The sequence below is a fragment of the Lytechinus variegatus genome, chromosome 10 (assembly GCF_018143015.1).
Source record: "Lytechinus variegatus isolate NC3 chromosome 10, Lvar_3.0, whole genome shotgun sequence".
Classification (NCBI taxonomy): domain Eukaryota; kingdom Metazoa; phylum Echinodermata; class Echinoidea; order Temnopleuroida; family Toxopneustidae; genus Lytechinus; species Lytechinus variegatus.
Window position 1 is genome coordinate 24727883 of NC_054749.1, and position 24095 is coordinate 24751977.

Below are 24095 nucleotides of genomic sequence, written 5' to 3' on the forward strand. Positions count from 1 at the left end.
CCACCTGGTTCGAGCATATCCGTTCAGTTTCCATTTACTTGGTTATTTTATTTTTATCTGTTACTAGCTAATTCCACAACATTATACATGTTCTGTTCTTTCATGTTCTGATGTTTTCTAGTTCCGATGAGGTTGTATTTTATATGAGGAATTACGATAGGTTAATATATCACTAGCTTTTGCCAAGAATTTAGTAAGAATGGGTGAATTAAATTTAAGGATATTATAGTCAAAGGTAAAAAAAAGAGGCTACAAGCCATACTATTTATTGTCTTATAATTCACCTACAACATGGCTAATGCCTGATATTTATCATCATAAATCATTAAAAGAGAAAACCCTGGAAGTTTCTGGCATTATTGTAAACTTAAATACATCCTCTTAATCCCTACAGATGGATTAATTCCAAAACGGAGTAAGACAAGAGATAGCACGGAGTAAGAAGATTTCCCAAGTTCAGGAATGTGTCCCCCACGAGGAACAGCCTGACCACCTGGTGCCAGCTCAGGTAAGGGCAAGTCCAACTTAGGACATAAACATAATTGTCCCTACCATAGCTATAGCCTTAACTTGGCTCATATTAAGCGACATGTCTATGAGCATTCATCTTTGATCAAACTTAAAAAAAAGATGCCCCACCTTCAGTGGAGTAATTGAAAAAGAGGGGAGACTTTCTCCACTGGATTGTAGGTAGGTTCTGTGGGGGTGGTAAAGACAATGTATTGGATTTGATGGCTCAAGTCAATTCAAATATTTGTGTGGGCCATCCATGTTTCGCATTGGGGTGGGGCACGACTCGCACATCCAAATTTGATCTGAATTTTGACATCCGAAAACATCAGGTGAAAAATAGGGATGGGGAGATGGGGTGTCTCCAAAACACAGACCCTGAAAACACAAAAGACAAAAGTCGTTTACAAATTAAGGATTTTCCGTGCAGTTTCCAATGCCAGCTCTCATCTTGCTGACATGGCTAAAATATATTATATAACTGATGGAGAAGAAAGCCTCTGCACTGCAAACCAGGAAGAAATGGAAATGGATCGGAGTACAGATGCTTCAGACATTTTCATCAAAATTGCGGACAGAAACTGAGCCAACAAAGGATTTTCCTCTAAAAATATTTGGCTGTGCCAAAAAAAAACGCATTATACATGCAGCTAAGGAAGAAACTAAACTATATATTTGGAGGTTGATGTGAAATAAATTCTCAAGTCAATGAAAGGACAATCCCAAAAGAAAACTTCCCACAAAGAAATTCCACTGTGTGAAATTAACATACGACAATTGGATAGCTATCTTAAAACTAAACATGGAATTGGCAGGAAGTCAGCAGAAATGAAAAATTACCCCAAAGCCAGCAAGCCAGGTACATTGGTCTTGTAAGGCTTGGTACAGCACAGCAGTATCTTCTATGTCCCCATTACAGGCTCCCTTCTTCCCCTTTTCAGTAAATCCTGCCTTTTTCCTCATCATTCTATAACGGGATGGAAAATACAGGTTTGTTTATTTGAGTAAAGAAGTTCGTTCGCCTTCTTCCATTGTTTACATTCCTTAAGTGTTGATTTCATTTGCTAGTTTTTCTGGGCCAGGCTTTTCTCGCGACATGGTGGTTGACCCAAAAGGGGATAAAAGGGAGAGTGTTTAGTCGACAAGGAGCAATTTTTCGTTCCCGATTTGTTTTGCTGCCATAGGCCATGTCGGCTTAATTTTCGTACTGTTGTCGGTCGTCCAGCCCAGAGATGCGACATATATTATTATCCAGCATGTAATTTGACTCTGATTTAGAATAAGACCTGATATACAACTTAACTTCATCGAACTTGTCATTTTTTGACTCCCGTCTTTTTTTGTACGTGGGCAGTGCAAGACGGTGGGCGGCCACCAGCCGTCTTGCAATGCTGTGCCGCTACAAAATTGGTAGTACGAATGGGGTCGACCGTCATCTTCAGTATGTTCGTGAAACGTTTTAGTCCTTCAGTCTGGTTTTACGCATAAACACAATGTTTATCGGACATTGAGATAAATTCAACAAGGAGAGCTTTACTTCATGTCACCGGTTCCGACTTATTTTTTGTTCGAGGATGTGAATTATGATATTATTTTAACTTTAACGTTGGAGAGAGAAATTCAGCTGCAGGGGTTGGAATTAAGCCCCCACATTGCCCAGGTTTTCGACGTTGGGACCTTACATGTGCCGTTGAGCTCAGGAGAAAGAATCCTTCATCCTGGGACTCACGCGTGGCTGCATTGTAGCGAGGAGTCGAGGGACCTGTGAAAACCACTGCAAATAGACCTGACGGGGTAGCATAGCTGGTTTCCACTAAAACCCTCCGGATTAGTTGGTACTGACGAAGTCTGGTGATTTCACATTACACTGCGGTGAGAGGAGTCGTTTAACTGCACGAGGATCGTCTTGGAAGGGGCTGTAAAGAAACTCAGCAGGGCGATTGCTTTTCCTTTGGTCGTCTCATGAGGATGGATTGAGGTTAGGTACTGAAGGCCGCAGGCGCTAGTCCGGCTCGGGGAGTTGGACGCTATCGAGGAGCTCCGAGACATTGTTCTTCCAACCAACGCTTCGACACGGCCCTTCATCTTCGTTATCGACGTGGTGTGGTAGACCCTGTCTTCGATAACTTCGACGGTGGAAGCTGGCACTGTCGTTTGGAAGCCGATAGCCTTGGCGAGTGAAGCAGCAGGAGTCGCTGGTATGTTATGAAGCCCTTGTTAAGATTTTTCCAGAACAGTCATTCACATTTAATGTAGACTCTCATATTACAAACTATAAGATATGCTTGATATGTATCTGAAAAGATATGAACTTGTTATCCTCTCAGCATGACGATGTGTTAAGATATGTGTGTAGCTATGCAGTTTGTTATTATGTCTGTTTTGCATTAGTGTGCATTGGGATCTGAAGGAGATAGCACAAATAAATTCTGCAAATATACCACTAGACAGAATAATAATAGTAAAAGTCTAGATTCTGGTAGTGTTCTTTGGCAACACATGAAGATACATCTTTAGAAAATCTATATAGAATTTTTTTGTGATTACTTTTATATCAGACCCCCAATGTTTATTGTGGTCTGGACTTACACATGTCACAATTTTAACTAAATGTCTTTTTTTCCTAGGTTCTGCGTCTGGTTCGATTGGTTACCTTTCTCTCCCAGAATTAGATAGTAGACTATTTAATAAGTGTGTTATAACTGAAGGTTTATCGTAATTGAGGTTGCATCTCCTTTCAATAGTATTTACATATACATAATAAAATTATGGCTGAAAAGTTAGTTGAAGATTTAGTAACCGGTTTAAACGGAGCATTACAAGGGTGTAGGTTTACCCCTAGTGGTAGAAGTACCAGACTTGAGAGATTTTCTGGACAAGGTGGCATTTCCCTTACCGAATGGTTAGAAGAGATAGATCTTTATTGTGAACAATATCGAATCTCTGAAACTCAAAAGTGCGGCATAATCAAAGCAAATTTGGAAGGTGCAGCACGTAAAGAAGTTAGTTGTTTTTCGGGGACATTAGATACTAAAAGTATATTGAACTACTTCAGAAACATTTTGGAAAGAAACAAAAATGCATAAATTTTATTTTGACAGAAGAAGCAGATAAAGCTTTTCAGTTGTTAAAATCTGCACTTACTCAAGCTCCTATTTTGTCTTATCCTGATTTTTCCCAACCTTTTGTGCTCGAGGTGGACGCCTCTCTAAAAGGATTGGGCGCATGCTTAATGCAAGTTGGCGTGGATGGGAAGACCCACCCAATAGCTTATGCAAGTAGACAATTAAGGGGTGCTGAAGGACATTACCCAGATTATAGTTCATTTAAATGGGAACTGTTAGCTCTAAAATGGGCTGTTGTAGTTTAGGGACTACCTGTTAGGTTCATCTTTTATTATTTATACAGACAATAATTCTTTGTCCCATATTAAGACAGCTAAGTTAGGCGCAACAGAAATGCGCTGGGTAGCTCAATTAGCAATTTTGATGTCCGCTTTAAGTCCGGCTCTCAAAATCATTGTGCAGATGCCTTAAGTCGATATCCAAAACCAAACAAGTCTAATAAATCAGAACAAAAGAATAACATGGAAGAGATAATTAGTTCATATACTCAGTCTACGCCTGTTAAGGTTCACTTATGTAAAACTGCATCCGAGGAAATCCAATCGAAGTCTGGTGTTTCTGACCAGGAAAATTTGTTAGGTCCCACTTTTTCTAATTTTTTTCCTTCCTTTTCACCTGAACAACTCATTCAAATGCAGAAAAATGGACCCAGAACTGAGATTTGTGTGGGAACGGTAGAGAGCAAACTGGAAACCGGGGGATGAATATCCCACACGTTTTTCTGAACCAGATAGTTTGAAACAATGGTTATATCAATGGTCTAATTTTACTGATAAAGATGGAATATTAGGAAGGAAGGTCCTTGATCCTTTATTTGGTAGTATATTTCAAATTTTACTCCCACAGTGTTTGCGTAAGAGTATTTTAGTTGGATGTCATGATGAATGGAGACATCAAGGTAGAAATAAAACTGAACAATTAGCTAGGTCAAGAGTTTATTGGCCTGGCTCATGATATAGAATTTTATGTTAAAAGATGTATTAAATGTGCTAAGGCAAAGGAGATAGAGCCTCGGGTAAGAACCCCTATGAGACATCTAATGGCATTGGAAATTATTGCTATTGATTTTGTTAAGTTAGATCCTGGTAAGGGAGGATTTGAGGATGTACTGTTATTACAGATGTATATACGAAATTAGCTCAGGCAATCCCATGTAGAAATCAACACGCCTCAACAGGAGCTAAAGCTCTACGAGAGCACTGGTTCACAAAGTATGGAATTCCAAATAGAATTCATAGTGATCAGGGACGTAATTTTGAAGGTCAGGTGATAAAAGAATTATGTAGGCTTTATGGTATACCTAAGACTCATACAACACCATATCATCCCGAGGGTAATGCTCAGGCTGAAAGATTCAATAGGACTTTATTTGGCCTAATCAAATCGCTGGATCAGCATGATAGACATAGATGGCCTGAATTATTGCCTCATCTTGTCTACATGTACAATACCACCCCCCACGAAACTACGAGGGTCAGCCCTTTTGCTCTTATGTTTGGTAGGAAAGAGCGTATTCCTTTAGATCATTTGTTGGGTGTGTCTGATGTAGAATGGGAACAAGACTTTGTTAAAGAACAAGCCGAGTTGGTTGAGAGGGCTCAAAAGGTTGTCAGAGAAAGAACTAACAAGGTAGCAGCCCGGAATAAGGCCCGAGCTGATGCAAATATCTCTGCAAGTCCCCCTCTCCTGGGCATAGGATCTCTTGTTTACTTAAAGAAGTGTGACTTTAGTAAAAGACACAAGTTGGAGAATGTTTATTTTGATGAATTATATGTTGTTGCTTGGATAAATCCTACTAAGGATATTTATCGTATCCGACCTATTAATGGAGGTAATTCAAAGATAGTGAATCATAGGCTTATAAGGAAAGTACCTTCTGAATCAGATGTGGTTGACCAAAATAGGGAAGATTTTGGGTTGAATTCTGATGAGAGAAGGAAAACCATTGTTAGCTACGAGGATTCTAGACAAGATTTTGAGGATGAATATGTTCTAGTACCAGAAAGAGTAACTACAGAAACAGTAGGGGAGAGTACTGGTCTAACCAGAGGCAGAACAAGTGGAGGTGTCGTCCAGAGGAGATCTCAAAGACAAAGTAAAGGCATTCATTCTAATCCATACAACTTACCTAGGTCCGTATTGAGATTAAGGAAAAAGAAATAAAGTAATTTAAATTCTAAGTAAAAAAATTAAATTTTCCTTGGATCTCTGGGCTGGACTCCGCCTTCAATCATTTATGATGATGACAATTTCATTATTTGGATCTGGGCAGCATCGGTGAGGACCTCCTTCAACACTTGCTGCTCCGGGTTTGGGGATTTCCAACCACGCGCTCACATCCAAGTTCACCCAACTAATCCTGATACTGATACTGGTACTGATACTTTTACTGACTGTTTGCTGCGATGTTCGCCGGCGATGTCCCGTGTGTCGTCGACGTATTTGTAAGTATATCTAAGTTTCCTCCTTTTCCTGTCCTGACTCTTGCTTTCACTTTGTCTATCTTCTAATTGTGTGTGTTTGACTTTCTTGACTTCAGAAAGTCTACATTTTGCACTCTCCCCCTTTCATGAAGAGCCCCCAAACTCTTGTGAAGCGACTAGTAGGGAGTGGGGTAAGGGGCATGAATTTGGAAGTAGGTGGTAAAGAACTAATATTGAGAAGTTTTGGAGAAGGGGGACTCAACTTTGAAAGAATACTACATAATACAAAATATGTGAAGGTCCTTCAGGCAAGCAAGCCAGATATATTAATTTTAGATTTGGGCACAAATGATCTGTGTTGTCAGGACCCAATAACTGTGCTTGCACAATTTCTACAGTTCATAGATGGTTTGGGGGGAATAGGAGATACCCCAACTGCAATTTTTGCCCTCCCAGTCCTCCCAAGGACTAGGGCCTACATGGGTGCAGCACTTTCCCTCTCAGAGTATAACCTCCGTGTGGAGAGGTTCAACAGGCTTTTGTCTGTTGAATCTTTCCACAGGGACATGCTCTGGGTTTGGGAGCACCGTTCCCTGCCGGATGCACCCCATCATATTCTTGATGGAGTGCATCTGACAGAGAGGCGGAAGGAGCTATACCTACGTACCCTACGTAGAATAGTAAGTTTTTGTCAGACACATTTTTTGATGTAATTAATTTTTATTATTGTGGGATGAATGATGTACATCAGTGATTGTGGGTTATATGTATGATTGCTTGGTTCTCTTGATTGACTGGCCCAGTTTGGTTTGCCGACAAGGATCATTTAATATATTTTGTCATATTAATTAAGCTGTAAATATGTAATTATATTTGTCCTTATAGGAAAACTACATATCAGACGGCAGGATGGTGTCAAACGGAACTGGAGGAGGCATGGGATATCCACCTCTGATGGTAGTTTTGACATCATCCCAAAGTCTTGGTAAATGGTAGAAAACAAGTAATGTGTGGGTTAATTTTTTGTCCATGTAAAAGGACTTGTAAAATCTGAACAAATGAAAGAAGGGATTTTTTTTAAACAATTGTTATCTTTTTAATGTGGAGGTTTACCCTAGAGGTGCACTATGTCATCTGTTTGGCAGCAAATGATGAATTGTACATTAAAACACTGTAAAGTAATAATTCTGAAAGTATAACACATAAAATAATAAATAGTAACTTTCAGAATAAACATCATTATTTGTGACCATTGTCAAACCTCATGGGTAACGATAGCAGAGCGAGGTTAACATGTGCATGCATGCTGTCCAATATCAAAATATTTAATGTTTACTGTTTATGATACATGTTCATGGTTGATTTGTAATGCCTGAAGTTGATTGTTCATGATTTACAATTACAACCCATCCATTGATTAATGTTCAATTGATTAATAAGCACTTCCACAAGGGCATTATACGAGTATGCTGATGCAAAAGATTTTTTTCAGTAATCACTTTGGACATGAAACATGCACTTTTTAACTAAGGTTATCTATAGTTTTTTATAAGATGACCAGATTTACTGCTGTTGGTTTTTAATTTTGTAAGGTGGATACAGATACGGATATGGATAATTATACTTTTCACATGTATCATTGCTATTATTACTACTGTACATGTATGTCTATGTAGTATTTTGACATAACTAGTTGTGCATAAGAGGTATAATGAAGGTTTAATTGATGTTTAGAGGTTGAATTTGTAACTAAACCTATCAATTCAATTTTTTCAGGCGTCTAGAGTATTCATCTTTGAAGGGGTGATGTCATCGATGAAGCAGTAGGAAGCTTGGGTCATCCACTTCCCAATGCCTATACGTTGACATTCCCCTGATGGGAAGCCCTCCAAATCCTATTCTTAATTGAAGAAGATACAGGTACAATGAATATACATGCAATTTATTTGCCAAAAAAGGAAGATTTTGAAATAACAATATTTGGCATAAATATAGAACGATATTTGAATGTTTATATCGTTTATGACAAATTGCAAGTGTCATGGATGGACGACCGTCAGTATCAACAAATCCTTAATTTTTCCCTTATTTTTTGGCGATCTTATGGAACAGATCGATTCAGTAGGGGAGAGTTATAATAACGGGATGGAAAATAGAGATTTGTTTGAGTAAATAAGTTTGTTCGCCTTCTTCCATTGTTTACATTCCTTAAGTGTTGATTTCATTTGCTAGTTTTTCTGGGCCAGGCTAGCGATTGGAATGTGGAAGTGAAAGAGGGCAAACTGACTGGGTTGCTAGGTGTTCAGGACTCATGGAAGTCCGCTGCAATCTGGGCAAGGGAGATGTTCCCAGGCGCAGGAAGAGGCCAGTGCACTCTGGGATAGAGGAGAGTTTCCTCACTGGTCCGAAGAAGCAGGGCCCAGTGCTAGCAGGCCTGGTAGCCAGCCAAAGGGGGGCAGAGCACTGCTCCTCGTCTCTGATCTCTGGTCAGCAGCATAGTGGGAGCAGCGACAAATGCTCGCCCGAACCCAAGCGCACCTATCCAGAGTGGTGGCTCAGGTGAAGGGCAGAGCGAGAGTGCTTGCTCCACTTCCAGAGCATCTGCTCATAATTGATGTAAAACAATTTAACAGTAACAGTAATGAAGATGATCGGATATTCTTGGGTCTAGAATACCCCAAGTACTACGAAAAAAATTGAAGTTTACAATCAATCATTATGCAATAAATTTTAATTAAAAGCAGTGCACTGTTTGTGTTTGAATGTATCTATTATTTACATTTAAGAAAAATTTCTTGGATTTTGAGCACTACTTTATTCTGTATTTTTAATTTTCTTTTTCTTTATTAAAATGCAGGGTCTGTCAAAGACAGTGAAGGCATCAATCCCCGAGCACGGCAGTTATTTTCCCCGCTTGCTGTCCGCTCAACATCAGATCCAACGTCAACAAAGACAATAACACATGCCCTCGTCCTGTTCTTCCAAGATGCAGCTGTATTCAAATGTATTGACACGGAAATGCCTCAACAGGAACAGGATTATCAGTTTAATGCAGACATTTGGGCAGATATCAATGTGGATCATGAAGAGGGTGTGGTAGCCAGAAACATTCCACATTCCACTTCCCCTTCGTACTTTGACTGCTGTTTCGTCTGTGGAAGCATTCATTCAGGGTTTACCAAACTACTCTGAAGACGAGGGGAAGGACCTTGAGCACGCAACTCGTGGGCAAGCCAGCAACGAAGAGTGGAGTAAACATCGGAGGGGGAGAGTGACAGGGTCAGTTGCCCATGCAGTGATGACTAAGCAACATTCGTGAGATGAGACTGTCAAACGGGTCGACACCACTGCACTCGTGAAGAAGATCATGGGTTGTGAAACTGTAGATCCATCGTTGCCTGCTCTAAAGTATGGACAAGAAATGGAGGAGGCAAGAAAAGCATACATATGGGCCATTAGTGGAAATCATCATCAACTCAAAGTGGTAGATTGTGGACTGTTTGTTTTGGCAGACAAAGTTGATCTTGGTGCTATATCGCTTGCGATGGTTCAGGTGTCTGTGGCCTGAAAAAGTCACACTCATACTACAGCCAGGTGCAGCATCAGATGGGTGTGAGTGGTGCCAGATGGTGCGATTTCTTCATGTATACTCGACACAGCCATCAAGAGATTCGTGCATGCGTACAGTGTTATACTGAACTCGCTTATTAGGTAAGTAAATGGGTACCCGGTAAGAATTCCTTGAATGCTTAAGCGCTTGATCAGGGTAGCCGTGCTATAGCAAGGGTAATAGTATGCAGCGCGTAATAGAAACATTGTATTAAGTGCTATGATATAAATCTTGCATATTATCACTATTTCAGATTCAGAATATCAATTCACACATTGCATCATTGAACATAACTTGCCACTTACAAAGACTGATCATTGCAATAGAATATTTTGTAAAATCTTACCTGACTTGGACAGTGCAAAGAAGAACCATGTTACACCCTGCCATACTCAATGATTACTCAAATTAGTTTTTTGAATAAACTTATAAATATTACTAAGGTCTGACAGGCTCTTTGGGAAATCTTGGGAACCACATTACCAAGATCTACCATTTTTTCTGTTGATCTAACGAATGATGAAGTTTCCTCAAATCTGTCCTTTGGTTCTAGACATATCGAGTTCACAAAATAATACAGACGGACGGACGAACGACCCACTCCCTTGATGCCTATGGTGCATTTAGGGAAGAGGCATTTCCTGACATGTTCATACAGCATGTTATACAAACGCATACCCAATGAGATCTTCCATCTACAATAAATGGATTTGCAATAACAAAGAATGAACAAACCAAATGTCATTTCTCTTCAGTTATGACATGAAATCTAATACCTGACATCACAAACTTACCAAGATTCATACCTCAACTACAAACTACTTATCTCGGTTGGTACAATGTATAGATCTTTGTTACTTGATATGGTGGCAATTTTTCAACTCCGGCAGATGACGTCTTTCCAGATGATGTAGACCAGACTTGTCCTTCACACATCAGATGTTGACTGTAGATCTTTCAGTTTCAACTTGTCGTGATGCAGATCTTTCCAGTTAAGACCAGTCCTGACCACAGATCTTCCAGCTTTAGTCAAGTCCTGACCATGATATGACATACTACTCTGCAGTGCTTGTGAGAGCTTCATTGAGGACCCGAAGAAAATCCTCCAACTAAACAAAGCACAGACATGAAATAACTTAAGATATTGCATTCTGGTATTGAATATAGGTATAGAAAGATGAATTCAATTCATGAGAATATAGGGCTGTTGTCATATAAATTACTTGAGATAAAGGGGTTTGCCGTGAAATAGCTCTTCAGTCAAATCAATTTTTAGACAAATATAAGATAGGAAAAGCTAATGATGACTCCAAGAAGCATATATCAGGTAAAGCCCCAGTTGATCACTATGATTATGTATAATTCATTGTAAGAAAATGCCATATTCATAAACAGAAAAGCAAAGCATCTTTAACCAGGTGATCACCAAATCATTTCACATGATAATTTATACTCCTACATGCATGTATGAAGCAAGACTGATGCTGGTGAATCGAAAGATTAATAGCTAATGGATGGCATGCATAGACCAAATATATATCAGAGATGCCAAGTTCAAAGACCAGCTATGCGTGAGATTTTCTGTGAATCTGAGTGAGATCACAGACATTGTGTACAACGTATATGGGGATAGGCTGTGATAGTTGCGTGAGACAGAGATTTGAGGGGATGAACAAGAGTAAAAAATGCTTGAGTCTCACGCATAATGCGCGAGTCTCACGCATAATGCGTGAGAATTGGTAGCTCTGATAGATATATATTTCATTTAAGTTTTGGGGTCTACTTGTCATCACTTACTACCCAAATCTGTAATATTGGATAAGCATTAACATAGCAATAAATGTAGATTTTCCAGGGCTTCTTTTTGAGTTTCCAGAGATTTTTTTTAACATTCATGGGGCGAAATTGCCATTAGTCCCCACAAAACCTCGACATGACTCTCTCATTTTTCTTCCTGTGGCCCATTTCATACAAACTGTAAAATATCAAATTTGCTGTAACAATTAAAAGCTACTGAAACCATTCAGCCTGATTGGCTAATGGGTAAATTTGTTATGGGATTGTGCATTTGTTATCATTACATCAATAATAGGTTTTTATGAAACGGGAGCCAGCTCTTTCTTCTCACCTTAGCCTCAGCTTCCACTGCACCTTTCTTTTCTGCAATCATCAGTCCAACCTGTATGAGGTCCTGGGCCTCTAGAAGCTGGTTATCAAGGGCCAACACCCTCACCCTGAGCAGCACTAGGTCCAGGTTCTCTTCGTCAAGTCTCAGAGCCTGGCCCAGGACCTCGGCAGCCTCTCCGTGTCGTTTGTAACAGAAATAACCCTTGGCAAGATTCTCTCTGATGATCTAAATCATGAATATGAGTGAAACAAAGGACATTCAACAGTTTAAGAAATGTGAAGCACTAGGTCTTAATTTTGCCTTGCTTATGATCAGAATTACGTATGGAACGATTTCCATCGAAAAAACAATAAAAAAGTAAAAAAAAAACAAAGAAATACATAAGAAATAAAATAAACAATAAAATACATAAGAAATTTAAAAAACAATAAAATACATAAGAAATCGGTATTGGTACCAGAATTTTTTTCATTCACAATTGTTAGGAATGCTATAAAGAATATTTTCATCACTTTATTTAGTGCATCAGAGCAAAAAGTATGATTTCATGAATAAATTAGCATAATTAATTCACATAAAATAAAAATATATGAATTCAGTGAAATTTACCAATGCAACTGCATAGATTACGGCATTCTCTACATCATGCAAATTTTTGTTGTGATTGCGCAATCCGCTGCTGAGATCTTAAGGGCCATAATGCCCCCCCCCCCCCGGAATGAAAAGAATCAAAATACCCGGGAGAGTTAGGGTTGAATGATTAGCAAATGGGGTGTGGCAAGAAACTTTTGCAAGTCTATTTTTGGTCCCTAAATCTTGTTATTAATTGCAAATTTGCAGTTGGGAGCTGACCTGCTTCTTGAAACAAGGAGTATAATCTGATTTCCTTCAAGTAAAATTGATCCATCATTCACAAAATCGCAACAGAATATTTGAAATTGATTGCAATTATATTCTTGCAACACACCTACGTCCAAGTTGACTAAACTAGCAAATGGACTTGGTAAACCTCAAGTAGACTATTACAACTTACCACATCCTCTGGGAATTTTTCCACAGCTCGCTCAAGAATCTTTAATCCATTCTCTCTTTGATCCTTCTCAACAAACTCAGCGTATGCACTGTTGTAGTTTCCTACATCAAAGCTACCCTTCTCAAGCACTGCAATCATCTCATCTGCCTTGCCCAATGGGGCTAGCTGGGCAAGCTTGCGTCCCAGGAGCATTGTACTCGTTGGAAATCTATTGACAGAAATACGAATAGTAATGTTGGTGTACAGTTGCAAATTCTTCTAAAACAAAACCTATACTGTAAAGAAGGTTTGTCACCTGGCTGGTAGAAAGGCAGCAAGTTGCAGAGCTACCAAGTCTCACGCATTATGCGTGAGACTCAAGCATTTTGGACTCTTGTTCATACCCTCAAATCTCTGTCTCACACAACTATCACAGCCTATCCCCATATACTTTGTACACAATGTATGTGATCTCACTCAGATTCACAGAAAATCTCACGCATAGCTGGTCTTTGAACTTGGCATCTCTGCAAGTTGGCGGTACAGTTCAAACAAGAGTCCAATACTCTTCTGCTTGACCATAAGGAATGGGGTTTGGCATATGTGTCAATGCCAACACCCATCTGCCAATTTAATCTTAGCACAGATTTAGACCATGGCCTAAGTCAGGCCTCCACACTAACTTTTTTTCTTGGTAGCCAGATCGGTCCACCAAATTCATCAATTTCATATTTTCGGTGGCCCGCAAAGAAATTTAGTGGCCCTAAAACTAGAGAAAACATTACAAGTTATCAAAACTTTGGTAGCCCATCCGGGCCATGAAATGTTGGCTTTTAGAGGATTTTGGTGGCTCAACTCTTTTTTTGGGGTTGCCCAGGGCCTCTTGTAATGTTGAGCCCTGCCAACATGTAAGTTAAACTGGACTTCAGAATACGGGCCTATGTGTGCATTGACGTGCATGGACTCGAGTCAATCACATGTACAAGTAACTCATAAAACATTAATTAAACGAACACTCACTTTTCCAAGCCGCAGTCTACGGAGTGCTCATATGGTCTTGATGGCTTCTCAGCTAACTGGCTATCCAGGTAATCAAGAGCAGCATAGTCCCTCGGGGACACAAACGATGTTCCAATGACACGAATGAGGGCGTCATGTGCATCCCCTTCCCGGTCAGAAGACAGATAGTATGTGATCATAGAGCTGTTCAGGTAGGGGTGAGAGAATTCCATCCGGCCCTGCTTGTGGAGCGCTTCACCTGGTCAGAGGAGAAGTCACAACATAATAATGAGTAAAGTTTAAAGAAGAATCACCTAAATTGATGATTACTATGTCATTGCAAGAACAGAATATTCAATTTGCCAGGATATCATTGACCGTTGACCTCATGAACCTTGAATCAAATCATGTATGTCAAAAATTGAACAATTTGAGGACAGCTCTAAAAAGCTTACATTCAGAGTTTACATTACTTTGCCTTGAAAAAAGTTCTTTATAGAATTAGGGGACTCTTTTCAGACATGAGGTTGCCATCATTGCTATATTAATGAAATACAGCTTTTTAAAATACCCTCAAAGTTTTTTTTTAATTTTAAGATACAAAGGTTTTAACTGCCTCCTTGAAAACATCAAACAGTGCTCGACCTCTGAAACTTTCAAATACCTGAAAACATTTCTCTTCAATTCTTCTTAATTTCTTTTATAATTTCCTAAAAGGCACTTTGAGCACTCTACTGAGTGGATTTGGCACGATATAAGTCTAATTATTATTAAAACAGGCCAGCGACGACTTGTCACATAGAAAAGAATACCTGCTCTCTTGTAGTATGGATGTGCTTCCTCTGGTTTGTTGAGGCTGACATACGCCAGGGCGATGTTCTCAAGAGTCATCAGTGTGTCCTGGTGTTCAGGCCCACTCGCAATCTATAGGCAAAAGAGTAGAGCAAATCATTATTGCTGTTATAGAAGGTAATGGACCAACTATCATTTCTGAGGCATCCATGATGAAAACCATCGAGGACACCATACCCGCTTCCCTCCATCTTTCTCTCTTTCAAGCAAAGACAAAACTAAATCATCCCCCAGGCGAACTATTCAAGTATCAAAACTTCTGCTTCTTGACCGAGTTCAGCCACATTCACAGCTTGGTGGCATACACAATGGGAATGTAGTCTGACAAACCATCAGCAAACTCTGCTCGCCAGATTGCTCACCATGACATCATTTTTATTTGCTTCTTTTCCTTTATATTCCAAGGTTGACTTTGTTCGGTTGAAATTGAAAACAAATTAACATAAGATTTCTTAATAGAAAATGCTTTTGAAAACGTGATTAAAATTAAATACAATAGATGCAGAAAATTAATAGGAATGCATGGTATCGATGAGAACTTCGGCAAAATCTTTTCTAAAAAGCAACAAATTTGTTATTACCATTTGACCAACCAATCAATCACACATTACACTCTGTGATATATTTCTAAGTAAAGACATACACATTCTCTCACCTCTGATATTTCTAGGGCATCTTTCGTCATTGAAAGTGCCCTCTCTAGTTTGTCCACCCTCATGAGGTAAGAGCCGTAGGATAGGTACGTCTGGGCTACTGTTGGATGGTTCTTCCCGACCGCATTCATTCGGATCTCTAAAGCTCTGTAAGAATTTTTTTTTAAACACACAAAATAAGCTAGAAGAAAAAAATTGTGAAATCTCATACATGCCACATGCTTGAAATAGACAAATGGCACTCCTCTGGCTGTCTTGCCTACATTATGCTTATGCAAACCAATATTGTAAGTGTTGAGTTTGTAAAATTGAAATATCAAACATTTTTTTAATTGACCTTTGAATACAGCAAAGCCTTTATCTTATGTAAGCTATGAAGGTGAGACAAAAATTGTTATGTCAAGTAACTATCCACTTTCTTATTCATATTTCTAGGAAAAATCTTATTTTGCATTAGAAAATACATGTAGGCGAAAAGAATGGAAAGTCATTACTCACACAATCCAACATTTTTTATCAAAATTTGTTTATAAAATAATGTAGTCAATAAATCTATTTTTTGTAACCTAAATATGTAATACTTGTTTCTCACACAGCAATAAATGCAGAGTAAATTGACATAAAAGTGATCTCAAATCTTTATATAGGCTACTGAATAATCATAATAGCAGTTAAAATATTTCCTTTTAAAAATTTGAACCTCTCTGTTTAACAATAGATATCAATATTGAACTAGAATTAAGAACAAACCTTTGATAGAGGGGCTCTACGTCTTCCAAGCCTTTGTCGGCCTGTCTAGCTGTACACATAGCAAGGTTGAGAAGAGTTCCTCCTACATCAGGTGGCAGTTCACCTAGGTAAACTTCCTCGTAGATCTGAGACACAAAAGATTGCAAACTTTCAACCTACAAGGAATTTTGTTGCATTTTACGTACATCGCGCTTTGGCACAACACACTCACAAATTGTGAACATGACTGAACATCATTGCACATGACTGTGTGTAGCTGTTGGATCCAAGCCCACTGAACAGTGTATCTCCAAACAAACGATACTTTTCACTCTTGTCTGAGTTTTTTGGCTAGTGGAATGTTATTGCTGTTCAAACTCTTCAAATAAAGCAATGGGTTTGCAGAATGCGAAAGAGTATAACAATATTCACCATGACCAATATCATCTTCATTAACATTGATCATTGGAAAACATACCAGAAATTTACAATTTGATTAACTGTCAAGGTCAAGGTAATTTAGGGTCAGGTATTGAGGAAGCAATGGACTGAATTCACAACATGGTTTTTAATCTGTGGTTTTTAATCCAAGATTTATGCATATTTCATTCACTATTAATATTATTTCCATTAATGATTGCTTTTGTGTTCAAGCTTGCTACTAAAGGTTACTGCATTAGTGAGCCAACTGTTTATTCAAACTGAGGTCACTAAGATAGAGAGTGGGCTCATTAATGCGGTAACGTTAATAGCATGTGTCCATTAAGTGCACTAGCTGTGATAAAAATATGACTTGGACGCTTTCCCAATACATGCGCTGAGTGTAATCAAAGCATGAAATCTGCACAAACTGTTTCAAGCCGTTCAAAATCATCTTTGTGAATTCATGCAAATATGACTGAAGCTATACCTTAAGGGATTCCTCAAGGAATTGACCAGCTTCCTTGAACTGCCCCTGTCTGTACAGTGCCATTCCAACATTGTTGACTGCAGAAGCCACAAGATCATTGTTGTTTCCATGCACCTCTCGATGGAGCTCAACTGCTCGACGGAAGTGCCCCTCAGCCTAGTCAATTGTAACAAATGGCAATCAAATATTCATTTGTACAAATGTCTGAGGCAGGTTGTATCTATTATGGGTGGTGTTTTATAAAGCTGGTTGTAAGTTATGAGTGATTCTACGAATGACTCGTGATCAAAGCTTTTTTTTAATAGGAATTGAATCAACACCTATGCAAATATGGTGTGCATCATTTACCACAAGAAAGGATCACCAGTTGTCAGTAAAGTCACTCGTAATTTATAAAAAGCTAATGAAACATCCCTCTGTTCAGGTTAAACCTACGCACTATCAACAACAGATAGATAATGCCCCAATAGAATGAATAGAGAAGCACTTCAAAGAAGAAAAAGGGAAATCGGGTTTCCACTAATGTTTAAATATGAAAATGCAAAGGTTATAGATTATAGATTTGCACAGTTCAATGATTCCATCTTTTGCACTTTCATTATTTTCTCACGTTAAAGGTCTGCTTTATGTCATAATTTTATAGTGCTGGTCATTATGGTCTTTTTGCCTCTGTTCAATTATTAGAGATGAAAAAACGGGGAGCACACTTAAAAAATAAACGTTTACTACATAAATAGATAAAATAAATGAATCAATCAATCAATATTAAACAAATTAATAAATAAATGTTAAGTAAAATGCATTTTGGTGCAATGCAATCATGCATCAATGAACAATAAGTAATGATTGAAAAAGTGTTAAAATCAATTAGTGTCAATGAGGAAAGCTTTATTCAAAGCCTCAAACATCAAACAAAAAATTTAATTCCATGTATTATTTGACAAAAGGTCATTTGTAAACTCTCAGAACAATGCTTTTTATTCATATATAGAATGAATGTAATCCACAAAAAAGGTATCAAATAGTGCCTGATGAAATACTCTTTCCTTTCATTTATCTTTACTTTCCATTCATTATCAATTTAAAAAATAATTTGCAAAGTGCTGAATTTCTTTAGCTCTCCACATGCAATCACTCAGAATGTTTTCAATGTGGAAGAAAATATTTGTTGCCATTTTACAGGTTACAAGATAATCTCTTTATAACTTATAAAAGCTCTGATTTATTGAAATATTACCTCCTTAAACTTGTGCTCCACTAAACAAATATAACCAAGGTTATTCAAGATCACAGCTATGTAGGATTTTCCTCTCTCTACTCGATCAACATGCCTAAGAAAAAACAGAAAAATCTCATCTATGTTATATCCCTGCAATTCTTTGGACATCCAGCAACATCAACATCTACTATGCATGTTTGTTCAAATATCTTTTAACTATGATGCATATTCATGCATTCATTGTTGTCTTGAAAATTCACTGTGCTTCTCTTTGTTGAACAAATGGAATGCCTCTGGCCGTCTCACCTGCATCACGCGATTCAACATAGCAGCAGTGCTGACTTTGAAAACTACTATAAATCGCACAAGATGTTCAATGATACTTGGTTACTCTTATTTCCACGTTTTATGAACTAGACCAATACGCTTACCAAGATAGGATAGTAATTTAACAAATACCCCCAATGTTGCCGAAATTCATTGACCTCACATCACCTTTGACCTTGATCATGTGACCTGAAACTTGCACACGATATTCAGTGATACTTACTCTTATGTCCAAGTTTCAAAAGTCAGATCAATAAACTTGAAAAGTTATGATGGTAATTCAACAGATACCCCCATTATGGCCAAAGTTCATTGACTTTTGACCTTGGTCATGTGACCTTAAATGCACACAGGATGTTCAGTGATACTTGATTACTCTTATGTCCAAGTTTTATGAACTAGACCAACATACTTTCAAAGTTTTGATTGTAATTCAATATATACCCCCAAATCGGCCAAAGTTCATTGACCCCAAATGACCTTTGACCTTGGTCATGTGACGTGAAACTCATGCAGGATGTTTGGTGATACTTGATCAACCTTATGTCCAAGTTTGATGACCTAGGTCCATATATTTCCTAAGTCATGATGACATTTCAAAAACTTAACCTCAGGTTAAGATTTTGATGTTGATTCCCCCAACATGGTCTAAGTTCATTGACACTAAATGACCTTTGACCTTGGTCATGTGACATGAAACTCTAATAGGATGTTCAGTAATACTTGATTAATCTTATGGCCAAGCTTCTTGAACTAGGTCCATATACTTTCTAAGTTATGATGTCATTTTAAAAACTTAACCTCAGGTTCAGATTTGATGTTGACGCCGCCGCCGTCGGAAAAGCGGCGCCTATAGTCTCACTCTGCTATGCAGGTGAGACAAAAAGGACATTTATTTATTTTTTTTATTTATTTTATTTCCAGGCAAAAGACATCAAGAATAAGTACAAGGAGAAATTACCACCGACTAGTGCCTGAGGATGACTAAAAGAAAAACTAGTTTCTGTTATGAAGCTCTCCTCACTAATCGGGGTTTACAAAATTAAATATACAAAAATAAAATCGGTATAAAATGACAATATACATGTATGTTTAGACACATTACTTATTAAAACAAAAACCTAACAATAAGGAGTGTTTGTTTTCATGTGTAATTATAATATCCAGTCAATATGGAATGTTCGTGTATTTATTTAAACAAACAATTATCAGATATATAGTAAAGCCTGAGGAGGTGGAATTGTATAATATATTGTAAAAACGTAAATGTTAAAATATCAGAAAATAAACAATAGACGAACTTGACAATAACTATCATGCTACAAAGTAACACGAAAAGCAAAAATATAGCATCAAAGTTACTGTCAAATACATGTATACAATATTCAGAGATAGAGAGAAAGAGAGAGAGAGATGGGGAGGGAGAGAGAAGAAGTAGAAGAGGAATAAAGAGTTTTGAGAACTGGGGTAGAATGAAATGAAAGAGAGAGAGAGGGGCAATAAAGAGACGAAGCATGATCGACATACAAAAATCTGCATGAGTACAGTTGGTAAACTAGCATAGGAATAAACATAATGAACGGTGCAAGAGCAAATAATTTCATGGCAGTAATTAACAAAATGCATAACAAAGGGTACAATATTGAAGCCAAGTATATAAGGCTAAATACGTGCCATTTAGCCTGCAAAGAATGATAAAAACAGAGAGAAGTAAGATGAAGGGAGGGAAAGAAAGAAATTGGAGAGGTCTAAACAGAGACAAGACAAAAACAAGATCTGCATGTCCCATTAAAACGCAGATTCAATTGGAGGCATGGAGAATAAGTGTTCACGTAGAGCATTAAGGAAAGGAGTGACAGATACACCAAGGCAAAGATCTCTGAAGGAATAGATTCCCAGAATCTGGGGAAAGAAAAGAAACAAGAAAATTTCAGGGCATTACATCGTGCAAATTCATGGATGAAGAGTAGCTTGTGACAGTTCCGAGTTCTTGGCCTGGGTAAGATATGAGTAGGTATGTCGTAAGTTCTAAACAACGATTTTACAACAAAGGCGGTAGATAGGTAGACCAGTCTGTTATACAATGGAGGGAGTTCTAAGCTGTGTAATCTTTCATCATAAGAGAGTGAATTTGCTTGATCATAAGGAAAGCAGAAGCGGGTGAAACGACGTTGAACAGCTTCAAGAGAGGATATGTGTTTTTTTTGATGGGGTAGCCAGACTGGTATACCGTATTCAATTATAGGCCGACAAAGTGAACAGAACAAACGTTTCAGAATGAAAGGATTTCGTGAATTCACGATTCTGCGGATAAATCCTGATAGTTTGGAACATTTGGATACAACAAGATTCACATGCTTTGACCATGTCAAATCATGTGAAAAAACCAAGCCAAGGTATTTATAAGAATCAACAACATCGAGAGCGTGGTTACCAGCAAAGTATTGATCTGTAATAACCTTTCGAGATCTAGTAATGTGCATTATCTTACATTTCAATGCATTCAATTCCATGGAATTATTATTGCACCAAATGATTATGGAGTCTAGGTCAGATTGGAGAACTTCAATGTCATTCTGGGTACATATTGTGCGATAAAGCACTGTGTCGTCAGCATATTGGGGCAAGCAAGTACCTGCAGAAATCAAGTTACAGAACTCCAATCCGACTGACCACCTTGGAACAAAACACGCTGGACCCGGTTTGTAAGAAAAGAACAGATCCATTTCAAAGCATTCTGACATACCCCAAAACTGTGTAGTTTACGAATAAGTACCGAATGACTCACTTTATCGAACGCTTTCGACCAGTCTAGAAATATTGCATCTACTCTCGGCGGAGAGGTGCGATCTAAAGTTTTTGCCCAGGTGTGAAACAGAATCGTGGCTTGCGTAGCACAAGACCGCTTAGGTAAAAACCCATGTTGAGTGTCAGGGATGATTTTATGGTCCAAAGAAAAATCAATTAGTTTGCGCACTATAATCTTTTCAAGGAGTTTACATGGTACAGATGTGAGTGAAATAGGTCGGTAATTTTCAATTGAAGACCGTTTGCCACTTTTATGCAGAGGGATAACATGAGCAGCTTTCCAATCATTCGGAACAGTGCCTAGATTCAAACTGAAATTAAAAATGCGAGTTAGAATGGGGACAACTGAATTACCGGCAAGTTTGAGAAATGCCGGGGAAACACCATCTGGGCCAGGAGGTTTGGAAGATTTAAGATTCTCAATTGTTTTTCGAACATCTGCATTTTCAATCTGAATTTGTGAGAAAGGGGTTAGACCAACATGTTGGGCATTACAATTATTGGTCATGTCATTAACATCGGAAACAGATCCAGTACAATCAGAAAAATTGCTACAGAAAAACTCATTAAATGCCTTTGCGATCATATCAGCAGAATCATACGAGTTACCATTATAAACAAAGTTGTTGACATTACAAGTTCGACGTTTCGCCTTAACAAACGACCAAAACCGTTTCGGATCATTGTTGGCATTTATGGCAAGGTTGTGTACATAGTCATTGTATGAAGATTTACATACGCGCTTCACTTCTCGAGAAATCTCTTGATATTTAGTCCAGAGTCTCTTATTTTTTTCGATTACAACAGGATTTCCAGTTGCAGATTTACATCTCTTCACTTTTCTGTATGCACGTTTCTTCTTTCTTGAGAGGTTAACAATTTCTTGGGTAATCCAAGGAGTTCGGCGTTTCCCTTTTGATACCGCTATGGGAACAACATCTTTAACAGCTGCATGGATCAATAACTTAAAGTTATCGTACGTATCGTTAATATTATCTTTGTCAAAAAAAAGATCCCACGGGATGCATTCTATTGTTCTCTGAAAGTCAGCCTTGTCAGCCTTGTGGAACTGATGAAACAGACGAGGAAGCGTTTGCTGAGAATGCTGAAAGTTGATAGAGAAACAAACAGCTTCGTGGTCACTATTGCCAATGTGTGGACCAGGGTTCATATTGGATATCAGATCGGGGTCGTTGCAGAAAACAAGATCTAGTAGGGAATCAGAACGAGTGGGAAAGGATACCAACTGAGACATGCCAAGTGAGGAGGTTATGTCTATAATTTCCCTTGTGTTTTTATTCAAATTAGGTACATCATCTTCAGAAGTCGTAATCGGTAGCTGGAGATTAAAATCTCCACACAAGAGAATTGCCTTGTAGGAAGAAATATATGGGACAACACGATTGAGAGTTTTCAAAAGCTTCATTAAATTGCACCTTAGAAGATGGAGGTCTATAGCACACCCCAATCAGCAATTTTCCTTGAGAATTCGGCATAGCAATTTGAACCCACAGCATTTCGCAATTGGGTATTTCAAAATCTTCCCGACGAGTGGCCTGGTAGTCAGATTTACAAGCAAATAATACTCCACCTCCATTTCGATTTCGATCTTTTCGATAGATTTGATAAGCATCCGTGTCTAAAAGCTCACTATCATGAAAATCTGAGTTTAACCATGTTTCTGTAATGCAAATTATATCCAAGTTTTCAGTTTTAGCCAAGACTTGTAACTCCTGTAGTTTGTTGCCCAAACTACGAGCATTAAGCAGTCGGCAGTTTAGCATAGTCCTATGTGAGTTTACACAATGATCTCTTTCATTGTTGACTGGGGGACCTGGGTTTGACTGTATATCACCACAAGCCAGTAATGCAACTTGAAAAGTTGCAGTGGTATTACTGTAGTAGGGTATACGAGATCGAAAGTGCCTGGTCACATTAATGTTGTCGAAGGTACTTGAATTATGCATAGAACAAGAGTAGTGAGTTACTTGATTATCTTGTAGTCCAGTACACACAAAAATGGTCAGGATGACAAAAGGAAGAAACTTAAACCACTCCATTGTGAAAGTGAGATAACAATGATCGTGAATGTAATTGTTTGTGTTCACACAGAGGTAATCACACAGGTAATCCTCTTAAAGGTTGAATGCAGGCTATAGGTTGTGGAGTGCAAAGTAAATGTGCATGGTGAAATTCAAGTATGGCTACCATGTAGCTTTGAGAACAGGAGTCAGAAAACAAAAAGTTGATGGTTCTCCTGAAATAACACATATAAAAGCACCATCCTTGTCCTGCAAGATCCTCAATACTTATTAAAAGGCTTGGTATAAAAATGAACCAACACAAATGTAGGGATCCAGTTAAAACAAGTCCAAATCAGGAGAGTATTCAAAAGGTTGACTTTCTCTCACAGTCGGAGCAACAAAAAAAAAAAAAAAATTTTTTTTTTTTTCTGTAGAAAAAATTATGACAATGATGGATTTCCATAGAGTTACTATTGACTGGATTAATCGGAACTCTTTGGAAGACAGGGCCCTGAAATATATCACACAACCATCTTTTAAATGACTTCTGCGAAAAGCAACCCTGCAACATTGTGACACATGATCTAATCAGGGAAGTTACAGCTGTTGTAATTTTGCCATAATGGCAACTACCATGGTAAGATGGCTAAGCAGCCAATCACAATAAAGTTTAACATGGTAGTTGCCATAATGGCAAAGTTACAACAGTTGCAATTCCTTTATGAAACGGGCCCCAGATCCTTGTCACTCACATATGCACACATGA

At 38.3% G+C, this 24095-nt stretch overlaps 1 protein-coding gene across 1 annotated transcript in view; it reads right to left on the reverse strand.

The window, feature by feature from the left end:
• Window positions 1-409: 409 nt before the first annotated feature.
• Window positions 410-24095, reverse strand: part of LOC121422351 (TPR repeat-containing protein DDB_G0287407-like) — a 63797-nt gene continuing 40111 nt past the window's right edge. The window contains exons 17-25 of the mRNA XM_041617339.1: window positions 18189-18282; window positions 16952-17107; window positions 16063-16187; window positions 15315-15459; window positions 14620-14731; window positions 13829-14066; window positions 12830-13037; window positions 11797-12021; window positions 410-10777 (exon numbers count right to left, since the gene is read on the reverse strand). Coding sequence (XP_041473273.1) covers window positions 10724-10777; window positions 11797-12021; window positions 12830-13037; window positions 13829-14066; window positions 14620-14731; window positions 15315-15459; window positions 16063-16187; window positions 16952-17107; window positions 18189-18282 — 1357 coding nt within the window. The 3' untranslated portion in view covers window positions 410-10723. The remainder of the gene's footprint in view (window positions 10778-11796; window positions 12022-12829; window positions 13038-13828; window positions 14067-14619; window positions 14732-15314; window positions 15460-16062; window positions 16188-16951; window positions 17108-18188; window positions 18283-24095) is intronic.